Source organism: Pelodiscus sinensis, chromosome 10, assembly GCF_049634645.1.
Source record: "Pelodiscus sinensis isolate JC-2024 chromosome 10, ASM4963464v1, whole genome shotgun sequence".
Taxonomy (NCBI): Eukaryota; Metazoa; Chordata; order Testudines; family Trionychidae; genus Pelodiscus; species Pelodiscus sinensis.
Window position 1 is genome coordinate 30,149,100 of NC_134720.1, and position 18,279 is coordinate 30,167,378.

Sequence of the window (18,279 nt, forward strand, 5' to 3'; positions counted from 1 at the left end):
AGGGAAAATTTCCTTTGTGCCAAACCTGCCTACTAACATTACAGTTAATATAAATAGTATCACTCCCTCTCCACTCCATTTCTCCTGGCCCCTTGTTTTTTGTTCTTCAGATCCGACACTGATTATAGTCTACAAGCAGAAGCGGATTCTTTTCCCAGGAAATTATGTCAAGCGGGTGGGTGGGTGGGTGGATGTGTGTATGTTACTTACAGGATCATACTTTATGGGAGCCTTCCAGTTCAGCTCTCTGTGTTTTACTGGTTGGGTGGTTTGTTTGTTTGCTGGAAGTGCAGTTCTTATTACAGGGAAAGGGGAGGTAAGGACTAAAACATGATGATTTGTTCAGTATGTGACCGAAAACGGAATCTTTCCGTGCATATTTCTCCCCGTCTGTCTCCAGAACAAAGTGACCCTTCAGTCAGCCCCCGTGGGGCTTTCAGCCGCACAGAGAGTACAGAATCCGAGCTATACAAACAAACAGGAGCGTTCTCTCTCCCTGGCTCGCTCGCACACACTTGGGGTGGGAGAAAGGGAGGGAGGAGCCTGGATTCCTGGTACCGAGAGGTGCAGCTTGGCTGCCGCCTCATAGCTCCGCCCAGAGTCGTGCAGCTGCCTGGCGAGTGCTTTCAGGAAGCAATATTTAAAACAGCTAGAGTGTAACATGTGAGAAGCAGAGGGATCTGGAGAGCCTTGGCGCTGCGGCTGCTGAGGGCGGAATGGGTGGTTTGTCACGTACAGATCGGCAGGCGGGAAGGCTGTGAGAGCCAGATGAGCTTCACACGCTGCAGAGAGCAAGCGGAAGAAGGCGGCTGCCGCTTTCTCCAGAACACAAGCTCCCCTCCAGCCAAGTGAATCGACTCCGCTGCTGACCAAAGCGAAGGCGCTCTCCCCGGCTTCACCTCCCCCGTCCCCTGGGGCTCTGCTGCTGGCTTTTGGGGAACCGCAGAGCAATTTCAGCCTGTGCTGTGACAGGAGAGCCAGGTATTGTGAACGGAGGGAAGTACATGTCTGATTGAAACCGACGAGCAGTAAAATCTTTGTCACCAGCCCAAGGTATTGTTTGTAAAGTGGATTGCAAATTAATCCCGAATGCGGGGGCCTCCCTCTAGCAGAGCGAGCTAGTTGGTCGTGTTTGCGAGAGGGCGACAAAAGCGGTGTGGTTGGCAGGTCACTGCGGGGTGCGGATCTGCGTTGCTGCTGACTGGAGGTACGCCCTGGAGGAGACAAAGTCCCCAGCTGACCAGTCCAACCCTGTCTTAGGGCGGTGGGGGAATTGCTTCCCCAACAAAGTGAAGGGAGGTGGGCATCTGTGATGGCTCTTTCTTATTTTCAGGGGCTTAGTTTTTAACCCATGAGACTTGTCTCTGCTAAAACATGGCACGCAAGGTCTGGACGCAGGGCAACTTTATTTAAACATTTCAAAATAATACTGGTCATGTTGTGACATTAAAGAGGTGCCTAAATTTAGATATCTAGAGATTGTAATTATCATTATTCCCATAGGTTTCTGTTTTTATAGACATGGTGGAGAACTCGGTTTTGTAATACAAACCAAATCTGTTGTTTAAAAACTATAGCACAGAGGCATAAAGCAGTCAAGTGAGCAATAGCAGCATTGAAATGCAGTAGCATTATTAAAGACATAGCTGAAAACGTTTTAAGTCCCTCAGTTGTTCCCCAACAGCAATAAGGCTCCCTGAACTTCTTACATACCATACAGGCTGCTAGAGTTGGGTGTGGAATAATACAACTTCTGTAACTCTGTATCCTCTTATATTCTGAATGTTTAAGCCCTAAATCAGATGGACCTTTGACATTATCTGAAGTTTTAAGGTTTTATTTTAAGGTTCAAAATAGACAACTGATTAATAGTGAACTGTGGGAGAGTAAAAAGTGTTCTAGCTGAATTTGTGTTCTAGTTGACAGACTGGTAGTCACCTTTCAAAGTAATCCTAAGACCTTAAAATCAGGGAACACAACAGCATTTGCCTAATTTTATTTTCCTTTTCCTGATCATTCTGATAGCACTATTTCATGTGAAATATTTATAAATAAATACTTCACTATAACAAATATGCAACCAAAACTAGATCATTTTTGCAGATCAGACCTTCCGCATGAAAAAATAATTAGATCATATCTGGGTTTTCACAGGTTTTACTTCAGAACACTCAGTTACTCTGCTTGAATGCATATTTCCAATTAATCATAATCTTTGATGTACTAAACAGTAAAATGTTAGGCTACATGTGGTGAGTTTGGATAGTTTTTAATTAAATAAATGTAATCATATATAAAACTCTTGGGTAAGAAATCAGCATTTTGTCTTCCAGCAACCCACTAGAAATGTAATTTATGTATTTTGGAAACATTTGTTTTTTCCTTCTGGTAAATAACTGACTTTTTTTTTTTTTTTTTTTTGTTACAAATGTTTCCCTTATTCCTGAGAAATTAAATCACTCCTTGATGCCCTTTTTGAGTAGTGCAATTCTAGCTTGCCAGCTCCTTGTTAGGCAAGTGAGCTTGTTGGTGTGTCATACAAGGGTGACCAAGTGCAGGATGTATATGTGAGTCAGATTGTGAGAGAGTGTATGGTGTGTGAGGCTGTATCCAGACATAAGATGGGAGTGTCTATGCATCTATGAGACTTGTGGGTGGGTAGGAGGAACAGTGGGTAAGTATTTGCAGTAAAGGTGAAATCCTGGTTCCTATTGAAGGTAATGGAAGCTTTCCCATTGACTTTCATGTGGTCAGGATTTCAACCCTATATTTAAAAGTGTACGTATGTTGGTATATGAGACTGTGTGAAAGAAAATTTATCTGCATAGAGTGAGAATAGGGGTCTGTGAGAGAGTGAGACAGAGAAGGAACTGTAATACTTCTCTATAATATGACCCAAAGCCCCATTTACTAATAAACAACAGTCTGGGAAGAAGGGCCTATTCTCCCTGTGTCCATCAGCGACTGTGTGCATGTCTGAGTGTATCTTGGAGACTCTGTGTGTGAGAAGACTACAAGTGTGTGATTGGGATTAATTAGTCTGAGTTTAGTCGGTTTCATGCTTTGCGTGCCTGGGGGCTACCCACAGACACAGGAGGAGGAGTTTGCTGTTGTAGACCTGAAATCCTCTCTAGGAGTGATCTTGTTCATGTCAACCATGAGCAATTAGAGAGATTAACTGTCTTGTTTTCCCTTCTGCACTAGGTTGGCCCCTGTGAGGCTCTGGGAGTTTGAAAGTGATTTGGAGAGAGCAGAGTCTATTAGATGGATGCTGAACTGGAGCCAGCCTGTGTTGTGCAGCAGGCACAGTGTCCGGGGATGAAGCGCCCTCCTTCAGAAGACTTCCCTCCTCAGATAGGACTCTCTGATAAGATCCCACCAGTAAAGCCTTGCTTCAAGAAGAAACAGCAAGTGCAGAAGAGGCTGGGTGCAGAAACTCTCAGGGCTTTGCGGCCAATCTTCACCAGTTTGCTGGGAGCAGGGAACCTGGATGGAGTCTTTGTGCCCAGAGGCCAAAGTGGAGGTCATAGAAATGTATGTGAACCCGTTGTGAAAAAGGCCCTGGAACTCAGTGCCCCCTGTCCGCAGCCAGACAGTAATGTGGCTGTGCTGATGCCAGGAACTCCAGATGTGCAAGGTCAAATGCCAGAGACTCATCCTCCCCCTGGTCACGCTGAGCAGGAGATTCAATCTGGGGTTCAAGGCTTCCCATCAGAAACCAATCCTGGGACTGCTGCGGATTCCACAAATGAATCATTCCAGCATCACCCTTGTCACTCAGTCCAAAGTGATGCTGCAGTGTGCCCAGATAAGATACTGGAAAGCTACACATCTGGATTATTCCAGGAGAATAGCTGCATGACGCAGTACAATTTGAACCCAAATGATGATTTCAATGCAGGGCTCTTCCAGGACAAAAGTGAGGAAGCTTCACTTGATCTTGTGTTTGAACTCTTGAACCAGCTGCAATATCACACCCACCAGGAGGATGGGATAGAGATTTGTGTGGAGTTTTTGCAGGGCAATTGTATTTATGGCAGTGACTGCCCCAAACATCATACTGTTTTGCCCTATCATTGGCAGATCAGGAGGACTGCTACTCAGACCTGGCAAAGTGTAACCAATGACTCTCAGGAGCATCTGGAAAGACTCTATTGCAATCCAGACAATGACAGGATCAAAGTGAAGTACCGGTAGGTAATTGCATTCATTCACTAGCAAAGCCAAGTACACTCAGTTAAGGAATTAAGGAAAATAAAACTTAATGCTATTTTCCCATACATCTAGATTTTTTTCAGATATTTTTAATATATCAGTATTTATTGACATTTATGGTAATATTGCCTTCAGCCTCCCTGTTCTGAGCTAGTTGGGTAAGTGTTAAAGTTCCAATACTTGTAATATTCCACTCTTCTGCAGACACACCGCTACCAAACCCTTTAAAACATACTTGTAAACTGTGAACTTTACAGGGTAGGGATTGTCTTTTCTTTTACAGCATGTAGCACATTCTCCCTTTTAGCTTAGTGATAAATAACAATACCTGGGAACAGCATATTTTTAAGGGACTTCTAGGTTGGGAGAAAAAGAATGGTGGTGATCTACTTGTTCAACATCTGTCTAATTCCAAACTCAGTTCATAGTGCTGGAACATCTGAAAACCTCTGCTAAAATGATCAAGGTGGTACTTATCAGACTTGAGTGAAACAGGACAGCCTACACGAACGGAGTCATTTCATACCTTTCCTAGGGTCCATTGCCCATTGAAGTCAGTAGGGCTGTCCATTGATGTTATTGGTAATACTCCCTTTGTAATCCATAGGCACTGACCAAATCTGAAATTATTGTATGCCTGTTTACAAGTTTAGTAAGACTGACACACATGGATTATCATCTACAGGGTTTTTGTGCCAGAGAAACTTTTGAAAAATGAAAGTTTATATTCTCTAGAACTGACAGGGTCAGCAGCGACTGTTGGTATGACACCTATTGTTCAGCACTGGCTGGTCAACTTCTGAATTCAAAGACTTGTCTCTGCATTAGGAACTACTCATTTCTGGCTTTTTAAAGAGGACAATAGAAAGACTGAAAGTACTGTTGTCAGTCCTGCCTGAATCACTTATAATGCTCAGTTAATGTGAATACAGATTAACCACATACATTCCAACTACATTTTTCATTAGTACGTTCCAAACAAATTTTCAAATTAAACAATTCAATATAAGAATGGTGTACATTTCACCTAGCAAAGAATGTTTGGTGATAACTTAGCTATTTGACTGTGAATGTTCTTATTCAAAACTTTTGAAAGCACTATTCTCCAGCTTTAGCAATTTCACACAGGAATGTCATACTGCATATTTGAAGTCATAGCTTCCTCTGTAGACAGTGTATTGTTGCCTGAAAATCAATGACAAGAGGATAAATATTTTTCAGATTCAGTTCTCACTTTCAGCTTGATTCTACTCCCACCAAAACTATTGGCAAAATTCCCATTTACTTCTGTATTGCAGGATTACCTGCGTTGATGGGAGAACCACTCCTGTTGCTGCAGGGAGTGCCTACACTGTGAAACAGCTGCATAGTGTTTCAAGTGTAGACTCTTGCCTCTCCATTGGAGTACTGTGTAATATAGAAATGAAACTACACTTACCTGAGTCCTTCTACTGAAAAGTAAGTCTGCTGGATTAAATATCTCCCTCTCTTGGCTCAAGTGAAGGACCTTTAAAAGAAATCATAATGCAAAGCTCAGAGTGTTGGAGATATACTAAAGGAAATATTACATTTTGTAGTTTCTCAGATCTTTTCTTATTTTCATATTACTATCTTTTCTGCCCTGCCTGAGAAGTTTGCAGTGCCACTTATTCTGAGGAGTGCGGAACACCCCTTTTGTCTACATACGCAGACTAAACCTTGAGTTTAATTTCTAGTATTTGCCTCTCTCTGAATTTGTTTTCTCTACACACACTTTGAAGAGTAGCATTTCTTCTTCCTTAATATTTCAGGGTCAGAAACGTTTCAGTTTTGGTTACAAAGCTGAACTTGCCTTTTTGACACCAGAGGTCCAAACCATTCCACTGAAGTCAGTGTGAGTCTTTCCATTGACCTTATTGAGCACTAGATTAGGTTCTTTGATCCTAGCCTCCTCAGTTATAGCACCTAAGATTCCTCACCCTTTTACTGAGAATACCTTGGAAAATGGTAATACCTAGGTAGCTCATTACCTGCTTTGAAATGTTAAGCAAGGTAGGAAAAAATGCAATTACATTGTCAGGAGTGAATAATTTAAAAAATCAGATACCCTTTAACTGCCACTTTAATCCTCTCATCTTTGAGATTGTAAAACTAGCAGGATAGTGCCCTCACTTTACATGTATGATGCATAGTTCCAATCTGGTGAATATTTTGGTATCTTGGTACATGCAGTTTGTCTAAACTAGTCAGAAATGTATCAGGATTATTGTAGAACACATTATGTTCTATTGCTGTGAGTAAGGTGAGAGAAGCAGTGTAATACTATAACATCCAGGAATGCTAAGGCCAAAACGACTCTGAATGTGTTCTATAGCCAGCTAGAGACTGTGTTGCTGAAGTAACATCCAGAATTGAATCAATTTTAAACAGCAGTCTCTTTGTGGGTATTGTTCATTTTAGGTTTGGGGAAGATAAAGAGGAGGTAGCATATTGAGATTATGAATATATTTACTACTCTTTAGTTGCTAAACTTCCTCACGAAGTTGCTGATCCTATAAACTTTATCTTAGTCTCTCCATTGACTTGGAGGGAGCTTGGCCTTTGTCAATATTACAAAATCAAGTCACAGAATAAGGCTTAATGTATACTAGCAATTTTCCACAGCCTTATCCTTTCTGTTAAAAGATTTATATTAATTGTTATTGTGGAATCAAGATCTAACAATTGCTATACATCCAACTATTTCATTCCTTGAGCGATGACCCTTACAAGATAATTATCAGCATGATCCTAAACCAGAGGCAACCTTTGAGACTCAGTCTGTCAGGGTAATCCGCTGGAGGCCACAAGACACTTTGTTTACATTCTGCATTTATAGGCATAACTCTCCCAAAGTTCCCAGTGGCTGTGCTTCACTATTCTTAGCCAAAGGGAGTTGTGGAAAACGGCAGCACAGCCAATAGGAGCTGCAGGAAGCAGCACAGACTGGCTGCCACTTCCCTCAGCTCCCATTGGCCAGGAATGACAAGCCTCGGCCATTAAGAGCTACGCAGGAGATGTACCTCTGAATGCTCAACATAAACAAAATGTCCTGGGCCCACCAGCGGATTACAGTGACAGACTAAGAGCGGCAACGTTGCTGCTGATCCCTGACCCAGACACAGAACTTACTTAGCATTGGTACTTCTAGTTTTGAATAATGAATCTGAAAAATACTTTTTAGGGGTTGTAGTGTAGGAGGAAGCTCTCTCTGACAAACAGTATTTCTTAGTCAGTGAAACTTCCTAATCCTTTGGATATGAACTGTTTGGGGTCAGTTATGAGTCTTCCTGGAGTTCACTTGTGGTCACTGCAACCTGACTTTTCCTGTATTCCAAAGCGATGTTGTGTTTCCTGGCAACAAGATGCAGATAGCGGCATGTTGAACCTTGCTGAGAGGCTCACAAACAAGCTAGAGCAGCTCATGGTTCACATGGTTACCACATTATTTGGCTAAAGCTATTAATCTCTTGTGGTCAGACTAGCTTTACAGGCCTATCTATGCAGATTGCATAAAACAAGGAAATGTCTGTTCAGCAGTTTGCACGTCCAAGAAAGGAGAAGCAGAAACTGGCCTCTCTAGTAACCAGCAGGTGGTAGTTTATTTTCCCCTTGTTTTGTACATAGTTTACATGGCACAGGTACTTATTATTACACTTTGTAGCCATCATATTTTCATTGTGTAGAGCTTCAAAAATGTTCATAGTTCTGGACTACTGGCTCAATTAGGGATTAAAATCTAAATTAAAAATATATTATTTTGGTTTATATTTAGAGGGGTCTTTTTCCTCATCTGTATTATCTGTTACATTACACATCTAAATACACATTCATTTGTTGAATTTTACCAAAGGAAATGTAATCTTAAAGTAGGAAATGTAGTGAACCTTGTTTAATTAGTTGTTTGTAGAAAGGATGCCTCAAATCTATAGTTACTGCAATTTGGCCTCTGACTGAAAATATAAATTCATCATAAATGAGATCACACTGTTTTGTTTTCTTAAATCTTCAGTGTGTTTGGAGGCAAGTAGCAACAGCTTTAAGGTAGTCAGGGATATGAACTTTCCCATATTCAAAAAAGTCAAACACTTAGTCTTCATCATCATATATCTAAGGAGACTCCCAGGATAATTCCAGATTGACACTAAGTATTTGAGAGAACAGTGCCTAGTACCACTTTCCAGTGTAAGAGTGCCCAGGCTATAATAGTGTAGGATACTCTTCGGTAAGGGATATTTGGCTGCGAAATTAGCAGGACTTTTTCAGTGCTGTATATACAATGCATCTGTTTCTGCAGAAAATGGGAAAAGTTCAAAGGTACTATATTAATCAGGTTTTCAAAACTAAATTTATCATTACTTATTGCATTCTGATCTTCATAAAGTCACCATGTAATATGCAGACAGTCAGACCCCTCATTTGGCTGAACATCCCAGCACCTCTGTTTGGAAAGGAGACATTCTTGCATGCAGTGGAATTTCTGGCCATCCATTCCATTGTGCCCTTCTTTCTTCTCACATTCCATGTCACTGTGAGTCAAGAACAGATCATTGTTCTTTTGATTTGTTCATGTGGCAACCCTCCATCATAGGACTGGAAGAAACACCCTAAAACTGGACAAACTATGATTAACATGCCTCTGACACTACTTTAATATTATTAAGGTGTTTCAATGTGGTTCTAAAGTCACTTATAGGAAAACAGAAGACTTTTTATCCCCTCAGGGTTTTCTGACTGAAGTCCATTTGTTTGAATTGTTAAATTAAACAGGTTCTCTCTCATCTGCACAGCTGTTACAATGTATGAGATCATTGTTATTGATAATACCAGCAATGAAAGAACAGCTGAAATTTACTATGCCTTGCTATTTCTTCATATTTCTTGAATGTGTATTGCTAAATAGATTTGAATTTATTTTTTAAAATTATTTGCTAGAAAGAAAACAAGAGAGAGACTAAGCAAGAAGTGTGTGAAGTGATTTTTAAAATGTGCCTTATGATAATACAGTACAATGGATTCTTATTTGCCCCTCCTTATACTACTTTTTAGGTATGAAATCAAACTAATTGGCTTCTAGCTATAAAAATTGGGAGAATTTGTAAGATATATGTAGAGCTGTCATAGGACTCAACAGAAATCACTCATTTATTCCCTTTCTCCTTTTGTATCAATAAGCAGATTAGAATTTTGAAAGCAGCTGTCACCTGGCTTCTGGTTTAGGTCAGTCTGTTCCTTGTGTACTTATGGTAATAAAACAATCCTTTCTAAAAGCAAAGATTTATAAATGTTAAATGAGGTTGCTTGGAAGAATTGTTTATAGGTAATCCAGTCGTCACAATATTGTGTAATTGCTAACCAGTGCAGTTCATTAAGGAGGAATAGCAGAAAAGAATTCAGTAAAATAGTTTATTTAGATGGAACCTTGATCCTAAAATCCTCTTTAATTTAGACGACGTACTTATTGAAATCATTTAGAGTCTGTTAGGATATATACTTACATGAGGTCCTTGCAATCACATTTTCAAAAATGGCCTGTGATTTTGAGAATCTCAATTGAGTGTTCAACTTGAGAAGGTAAGTTTGCCACCCAAAAAACTGAGGCCCTTAGGGTTGGTGGCCACTACTGAAATGTTGTTTATTTGTAACTGATTGTCAACCATAAAATACTAATGCAGCTGGTACAATGTATTGTTTGTCATAAATGTAATTTCATTTCAGTATTCATGTATTTAGTTTAGGAGACAGATGCCCAGTTGCCTAAATCTCTTTTGAAAATGAGACGTAAAGGGCCTAAATCATTTGGGTGCTTTTTTAAATTTTCATTGAATTCAGAATATTTTGTGGAATTGTATCAATTTCAATATTTTTGACAGAATAATTTTGAATTTCTTATTTTTATAATGTTGATTCATTTAGTTTTCCATTTTTATATTTTAATGCATTTTTTATTATGTGTGTATATATAATTTGAAACAGAATAATTCAAGCAAGTTATTGAAACAAAAAAATTCAGTGATCTTGGATCTTTTTTCCCCAGAATTTCTATTTCATGGGAAATTTTGAAATAAATGTTTTAAAAGGTTGGAATATCCTATGGAATGGAAATTCCATTTTTTCCAACCATTTCTAATATTTAGCAGTGAGTTATTTTTTCCCCTTGCCTGGTCATTCTGATGAGACTTTCAAGATGAGTACCTGCTTTGGTGGTAGTTTACTTGTATTGGCACCTTTTATATTGCAAACAGTGAGCAGAAAGTCCACCCCCAAATGAGGATTTGTACTTCTACTACTTGTGGCTGCCGCCTTGCACGGACACCATAACCTCAGGCTGTATAAGGCATCAGACAATTTTCAGATTCTAATGGGTTGGTTCTACTGATCTGTGTTAGATTCATACTGGTAACTTAGAAGTGAATTACCAGTTGCCATTGCTTGAAGGAAGTCCCCCACATCACCAGCATTTGAATTGTCATCGGCTTATTAGCAGAGAAATGAAAACACCTTGTATGTTATAAACTTTATATTGCTGTTGTGACTTTCTTTTTAATGCCTCCATTTAATTTTTATTTGAGCAGCAAAAAAATGGCAGCAAAATATAGAGATTAGGAATGATCATTCCCCTTTCATTCACTAATCCATAATTACAATGGATTTGTTAAAGTCCATAGTACCAACTAGGAGACCATCATTCTATATGGTTATAAAATAATTAATGTGATATTTTTGTTGCTAGGTTAGATGTATAAAAATTGTGTAAAACTGCAAGGGGAAAATACACTTTCCCATCTAGTATACTTCCCAGTATCTGACAATCACTGACCCTGTTGTTAAGCTTATTTATTCATTATTTTCCCTATTCTTATTTGACATTTTATAAAGTGATTCATAGACCTCATTTGGTTCAGATACACAAGCCTGAGTTTGAATTTTATGGTTCATCAGCTTTCAGTAGAGAATTTGAGCAGTCAAAAGTTAATTGGTTTACATTAGCCTATTCCTGGGAGATGCAAAGAAAAAAATCTGGTGGTTTATTAGGCTGGATAGTACTTTGAGATGATAGCAACATACATACATTAGATCTAAATGAACCCCTTAAATACAAAGATGCAGTCTTATCAAAGTCAATAGGATTGTATCAGTGCCTTGGTAGGCAGAATTTTGTTTCCAAATGAACAGGTCATAGTTCTCAGGCTGATTGTTTTGCTTATTTTGTCAACGCATATAGTTACTGTTGCTACGGTATGAAAAGTCAGGCAAATAGGGTATTAAGGAAGGTCTCTGTTTACTTATTTCCAAACAGCAAGTAAGAGAAAATTTGTCTCCTTGATTGTACTTAACTGCTATATACTATCTGTTTACTGGGAACACCCCATTTGACCAATGATGATAAATCTAAGCATAGTCATCACAAGAAATGGATCAAACACCAGACCAAAAATGTGGGGATAAGATGCCCTATTATTTGGCAGAAGACAATCATTCAGAAGTGGTCCAATGAATACACTGCTATATTTGGGGGTAGGGAAGATAATACTGTAATAAACTGCATTTCTTTGAGGTGACTAGACATTCAGGGCCAGATTCTGCTTTCAGTTAAGTATAACTTCATTGACTTAGTGGAGTTATTCCTGCTTGGTACCTTATAACACAGGAACAAGTCACCAAATGAAGTAGGCAGCAGGTTTAAAACAAACAAAAGGAAGTATTTTTTTTCATATAATGCACAATCAATCTGAGGAACTCCTTGCCAGAGGATGTTGTGAAGCCCAAGATTATAATGGGATTAAATAAAGAAGCAGATAAACTTAATGGAGGATAGGTCCATCAATGGTTATTAGCCAGGATAGGCAGGGATGGTGTCCCTAGCCTTTGTGTGCCAGAAGCTAGGAATGGGTGACAGGGGGTGGACTGCTTGATGATTACCTGTTCTGTTCATTCTCTCTGGAACACCTGGAATTGGCCATTGTTGGCAGACAGAATACTGGGCTAGATAAACCTTTGGTCCAATCCAGTGTGGCCATTCTTATGTTCTATGTGAAAGCAGAATCAGACCCATTGTTTTCATAATGTCAAAGGTTAATAAAACAGGTTTACATAAAAGTTCATAATCTTTGAATGGTGAAGAATTCTTGCATGTGTGTTTACACTTCTTGTGCACATGTGAGGTTTTGTGTGTTCAACAGGTAGGTGTGCATTCCTGAAAGTGCACCTGTTGCAGTAACCTTTTAAAAACTGGCCCACATTACTGTTTGTTAGTGACAGAACTTTGCACTTATTGAGCGCTTTTTCATCTGAGGAACTACAAGTACTTAAAAATCCTATATTGGACCAGATTCCTTGGTTCATTTGGCCTGCTTTTATCCCATTCTGTTGATACAAAGCAGCAATGAAACCAGCCTACCGTCAGTTTCTCTTGGTTTCTGGCTGGTTTGCATCACCAAAGGGGTACAAAACAAACTGAAAATTCCAGTGAATCTGGCCCATAATCTTTACAACCCATATCCTTGGCTCATGTAAATCAGAATACTGTCACTGATGTCAGAGGAGCTATTCTGATTTACACCAGCTGAGGATTTCAGTATAAATCTTGTAATGTAAGTAGAAGGGACAACTGGGACTTGCACTCTGAAAACCAATACATCCAGTAATGTCTGGATGATTTGCATAAGTCTGACATCAGTAGTGTATTTGTTAGGATCTAGAGTCTCATCTGAATTACACATGTGTAAGTCTGGAGCCAAGACCATTATAATTATTCTAGATTTACAGCAGTGCAACAAAAAACATTGGTCTTTTACTTCTCCACTTCCGCAATCTGTGAAATATTTTTTTAACTTCTCAGTTTATGAATATTTGCAAATTTTGAGGAAAATAGTATTGTTGATTTTCAGTCAGAAAAAGTTTTGCATCATTGATGAAGGAATTAATTTGGGATGAATGTTGCTTGCTGTGACATGTTTACTGTATATGATCTGCAAGGCTTACAGTCAGATTTGAGAAGAGCTATGTGACGTGGTGAGAGGACAGATTAAGCAAAATACCAGATAATTTCCTGCCCTGCTTGTCACCTGCCTGCTTTCATTTTTTAGTTTAAGAATGTTGAAATAAAGATAAGATCATGAGTGAACTTCATGTTTGCCGCTTTTAGAGTTAGCAGTTGCTTTCTTGCAAGATGTTGCAGCTGGGAGGATGCTGCTCATTCTTCTGATAGGAAGCACTCAAAACCCAATCACATGCTTTATGAAAATCATGAGAAAAATTCCTTTCTTGAAGTCTCATTGAAACTAATTGGCTTGGTATTTCACAACATTTTGTTAAATGAGACAGTGTGTTGCAATGCATTTTTTAGGCTTTATTTGGGGATGGGAAATACCTAAAAAGGCTTTTGCTTTTCAAAGGTGGGAATGGTTCTTCAAGTCAGACCAGAGGATTTAAGAGTTAGGATTTACACGATTTGTTCTTGACTACGATCACACAGGATTTCAGTGGCAGAGACAAGTCCCATAACTTCTCTGTGTAGCATCCCCATTTGCAGAATAATGGGAATAATAATGTTTAACTGTTACTTCTTGTGAGTGTTTTAATTACTCACTTTTGGATTTTCATCTTTTGGGTAGATTCTTTGAGCTGTGATAATATACAAATATTTCAGTAAAAGAGGCTTGATATTTTGGAAGAGCTAAGCGCCTACTTGCAGACACTCAGCACCAGTGTTCCCACTGAATTGTGCAGTAGCGCAGCTTCGCAGGTGAGTAATCAGTCCCTCAGAGAGAACGGTGCTCAGTGCCATTGAAAATCATGCAGTACCTGTTAGGTATGTATTTAGAAGCCCAACTTTGGGCACTCAGGTTTGAAAATTGGCCTTTAATTTAGAAAAAAAAATATTGGCAGATCATGAAAATATCACAAAATTAAAGACTTGAAATATCTCATTCAGTCCCTTCCTCTCCTTTTTCCAAATCAAGGCCTGGTATTAATAGGTACATCTCGGATGAATTTTTGGAGTTAAGTTCGTTTACACCAGATTTGAATTTTTCCCTTTATGTTAATTTGGCATGACAATTCATGAGGTTTTGTCCTGATCTCTTGAATAGCAAAACTTACTCTACTTCCCATCTAAGGCTTCAAAGCCTACAGAAGTAATTGGAAAGACTCCCATTGACTTCAATATATTTTGAATCAAGTACTTACAGAGCATGACTCTCTTTTGGTATATGAGCCCATATTGATTTTAGTAGGAGCAGAGTTGGACCCATGTCATGCAGTATCTAAGGCTGTGATGTTTAAAACTACTGGTAACCTCACTTAGAAAAACCCACTAAAATCATTTACTTTTGGTGAAATTCAGCCTCCTACATTGCAGTTTAAGCAGTATAAGCTTTGTGCTCTCCATCTCCCCAGGACTGGATTTCACCTTATTACTTTGCACAACTATTTGCTATTAGAGAAAATACCACTCACTTAGAAAATTGGCAAAGCTACCCAGGAGGTGTGAATTCCTAACCAGTATTCGTATGACTTACATGTGAGTGAATTTGATTTAACCAAGCTTGCAGATTTTAGCACAAAAGGACTTCCTATCTATTTGGAGACCCCAGTTGGTCTGTTCTTTTGAATAACGTATATACTTTTGCTATTTCAGAGATGAGTGGGGTTTAGTCACAGAGCGGAAATCAACAGTTACATTCTTTCAGATAGTGTTGAGCTCTTAATCTTGCTTCATATCACAGCTGGTCTGATGGGAACTGAGTTTCATTTCCTGTACAGACCTTTGTTGATCAGTGCACCTTTCTCTCCCCCCCCCCCCCCCCCCCCCCGTTGTCTAATATGTGGTAAGTTTCATGACATGTATTTGAACTTAGGAGCAGAGTTTAAAACCCACATACTTTTTCACGGTACTGCTGATTTAAAAAAAAAAATTCTCCTAAACCTCTGTTTGCGCAGGTTTATATATTGATTGCCTGGTTGCAATGATAGTCTGTAGATCATTCCTTCATTAAACTTAAGTTTATCAGGAGAATTAGAGTACCATGTTCCTTGAAGAGAGCAACATGTGATTTTAATTTGCTGTTAGTAGGTTCATAAGTAACTTTGAAAAAGATACAAGATAGATTTCAGATGGCTTCATTGCCATTCTCTATGGATCGGGTGCAGAAGAACATTTATTCGTATTCTATTCTGCATTGCATGAGATTAGAACAACTTCATTGAAGTCAATGGAGTCTTACAATCTGAATGAGTACAGAATTTGGCCTCTCCTATGTGTATGCAATATATATATATATATATATATATATATATATATAATGATCTTAAGACGTGCTCACTGAAGAGAGGACAGAATATTCTCATCATGTAAATAAAATAACTAGATCGCTATAAATAATTCAGTTTTATAAAGAAGCATGATCTAGTTAAAGTACAGGACAGTTTATACTACTATATTCCTTGGGGAATTCTGCATTACTATGCATACAGAATTTGCACAGAAATTAATATTTTTGTACAGAATTTCCTTTTCCCTCTTAAAAATGGTCTGTAGAGCTGCTGGCTGCCACTAGGCCCTGTTGGATCAACAGAGCACAGCTAACAAGTAGAAAACACTGCTGGGTGGAAGGGGAGAAAGCTGGAAATTTATTGGCAGCTGCAGTTCTTGGCATGCCCTGAAGGGAAGGAAGCATGCAGGAATCTGCAAAAAGCCCAGGACTCAGCATCAGGTTATTTCTCCCCCTGGATCCCTGGGCTCTGGGGGTTAGGCAGGAACGATGGGGGGGAGGGAGAACATGCCCCCCTACCCCCAAAAAAAATTACAGGTGGGAGGGCAGGGGTCCAACTACCGGCAGGACCACAGCCTTTGGGAAGTCTGGGAGACTAGCGGGGCAGCCTGGTTCCTGCACCAACAGTCAGGCTCCCTGCACTCACCAGCAGCAGTAGCAGGGGGAAGTAGAGCAATGTGTACAGAAGTTGCTCTGTGGAATGCAGGTGCAGCCTCTGTCTGCAGGGAACTCGGGTCCCCTGTGGACAAGGGCTGCTGCTGCCTCTGTATCAGAGGTAGCTGTGCGGGGTGTAAGGTGGGATTCTTGCAGACTGGCTTCCACCTGCCACCCCATGTTGCTGCCTTTGATATAGAGGCAGCAGTGCTGGGTGGCAGGGGGCTCCCCAAAAGTGGGTCCGGGAGCGCACAGCATGCCAGCCCCACCTGGGACTATTGAATAATCATGTAACTGCTAAAATTTGGATGCAGTTACACAATTATTCAGTTACACGATATGTAACATCCATAGTCCGGATCATTTCTCACTCTCACTGGCTGGAAACAAAGCCATGTGGGCAAGTGAGCAGAGAGTGTTGGGGCCAGGTTGTCCACTTTCTGCTGTCAGTGTGTGGGACCCGACCACTGCTGCCAGCATCCAGTCCCCTCTAGTCCCCCAGGCCACATCACTTGGGAGATGAGTCTTGGGGAAAAGAGGTGCTGAAGGGACAGTGTATGAGGCAGGCCTTTTCCCAGCCCACCCCGGGGCTAGACGTGGTGAGGAGTCCTACTGGGGGTGGTTATGTGGCCAGTGCTCCCCATGTTTTTCAGCAGCAGTCACTCTTGGGGTTAGGGCATGTGTGCATCAGGGGAGGCATAGCTGAGGTCCAGGGGGAGGGAATGAGGGTGTTTAAGCTAGGGGTGCTCTGTGGCTAAGTTTTAAAAGGAAAGGGTGTGAGTGCCTGGTCTCCCTGCTGGGCTCTGGGGGCGATGGAATAGAGAAATAGGAGCTAGGTTGTCATAGCGGTTTCCTAACATTCTACTTCTATTTTCTTCTATATTGCTACAGATATAATCGCTGATAGGCATTTTAAAATAAATTACCAAAATAATTGAAACTTGTGCTTATATAGGGTGTTTTTGCATATAAAATACGCAGAGTTTTAAGATATTTTGAACAGAATTTTAATTTTGGGGCATATAATTCCCACAAGAGTAATTCCTAGCTCTAAAACTGAGTGCTTAAAAGATTTTGAACAAGTCACAGCTTCTCCATATTTCAGTTTGTCTGGATGGGTGTGGTAAATTCTGCCTTACCTCATAGGGTTGCTGTGAGGCACAATTTGCAATTAACTGTCTCAGTTGGAAGGTGCTATAGAAATGCAAACGATTATTTTATTGTAGGTTACATGTTGTACAGCTAAACAGGCAGTGGAAGAAGCTCTTGACGCAGTGGAGTGTTCAAATGTATTTCCTGCTCTCCCAAGCCTGTACCAAATTATGGTCTCCACCATTTCCTTTCTTCTGACTCCTGCTAATGATATTTCCAGATAAAAATTGACTAATATAACTTGACCAACATTGACTGAGATGGTCCTTTGATCTCTTTGCCAGCAGTACCCTCCCTCATATTACATTATCTCCATGAATGGTATTCTATTTCATGGAGTTAATCTTTTGGGGTTAAGCTCAAAGAGGGTTTGAGGGAGTATCCACTTTATCCCTTCCCCACTAGGATGAGTTTTAATTCCCAAGCCAAACATTTGTCCATTATTCATTTTATCTACCCCATGCTTACCTGCTGCAGTGTCACGTTGTTAATTTATTTATATCAGAAATGGTGAATCGTGATCGTAAAAGAGTGGATCTTATATAATGTTAAACATTTGACACCCTTAGGAAAAAGTCCCTGATGGACAAATAACTTTGTGAACATATGTTAAGGTTGCAATGCATGAATACCAACAAATATTACAATTGAAAAAGCATAAGCATTTTTAGTGTTATAGAAATATAGGTAAATATTCAAAGCCATCCACGGCTCATACAGGCACTTCAGTAAACGGACCTGTGTTAAATAATACCTTATCTGTTCTAAACATTTTCCTTCCTAGATTTTAAAAATGTTAGCTTTAAAGTTTTACAGTCAGACTATAGAGGGACCTCAAAAAGTCAAACACTTTGATTGAGATGTTCAAAGATGTCTGGGTGACCTGGGCCCCTAGCTCTCACAAAAATTATTGGGAGGTGAGCATCTAAAAAACCCTCAGTTTTGAAAACTTCACCCTTTTTTA

At 39.8% G+C, this 18,279-nt stretch overlaps 1 protein-coding gene across 4 annotated transcripts in view; it reads left to right on the top strand.

Annotated features, from left to right (window-relative positions):
- TIPARP (TCDD inducible poly(ADP-ribose) polymerase) overlaps nt 1–18,279 on the top strand; it is a 68,584-nt gene that overhangs the window by 24,403 nt on the left and 25,902 nt on the right. The window contains exons 1-2 of one of the 4 annotated variants that reach the window (XM_006123472.4): nt 625–1,053; nt 3,205–4,193. In XM_006123472.4, coding sequence (XP_006123534.1) covers nt 3,265–4,193 — 929 coding nt within the window. In that variant the 5' untranslated portion in view covers nt 625–1,053; nt 3,205–3,264. Of the gene's footprint in view, nt 1–624; nt 1,054–1,077; nt 1,208–3,204; nt 4,194–18,279 lie in introns of those variants that run through there. The other 3 variants (XM_006123473.4, XM_075937757.1, XM_006123471.4) reach the window with 3 other exon arrangements.